Below are 253 nucleotides of genomic sequence, written 5' to 3'. Positions count from 1 at the left end.
ACCTGCAGCTCTTCGCCGACCAGTTCAAGCAGCGGAGGATCAAGCTGGCGGTGACCCAGGCGGACGTAGGCTCCGCGTTGGCCAACCTGAAGATCCCGGGGGTGGGCTGCCTTAGCCAAAGCACAATCTGCAGGTTTGAGTCCCTCACCTTGTCCCACAACAACATGGTGGCCCTCAAGCCCATCCTAGAAGCGTGGCTGGAGGAGGCCGAGCGGGCCCAGAGGGAGAAAATGACCAAACCTGAGATCTACAC

The 253-nt window shown here is 60.5% G+C and overlaps 1 protein-coding gene across 1 annotated transcript in view; it reads left to right on the top strand.

Moving 5' to 3' along the window:
• The window catches only part of LOC104075400 (brain-specific homeobox/POU domain protein 3-like), a gene marked incomplete at both ends in the record, with an annotated part of 533 nt that extends 285 nt beyond the window's left edge, over positions 1-248 (top strand). The window contains 1 exon segment of the mRNA XM_009575883.1: positions 1-248. This exon segment is cut by the window's left edge and continues 18 nt beyond it. Within this exon segment, the coding sequence (XP_009574178.1) occupies positions 1-248 (248 nt within the window).
• Positions 249-253: the final 5 nt, after the last annotated feature.

Source organism: Fulmarus glacialis, unplaced genomic scaffold, assembly GCF_000690835.1.
Source record: "Fulmarus glacialis isolate BGI_N327 unplaced genomic scaffold, ASM69083v1 scaffold38864, whole genome shotgun sequence".
NCBI classification, from domain to species: Eukaryota; Metazoa; Chordata; class Aves; order Procellariiformes; family Procellariidae; genus Fulmarus; species Fulmarus glacialis.
Note: the sequence above shows the minus strand (reverse complement) of the source record. Positions and strands in the feature narration are given on the sequence as shown.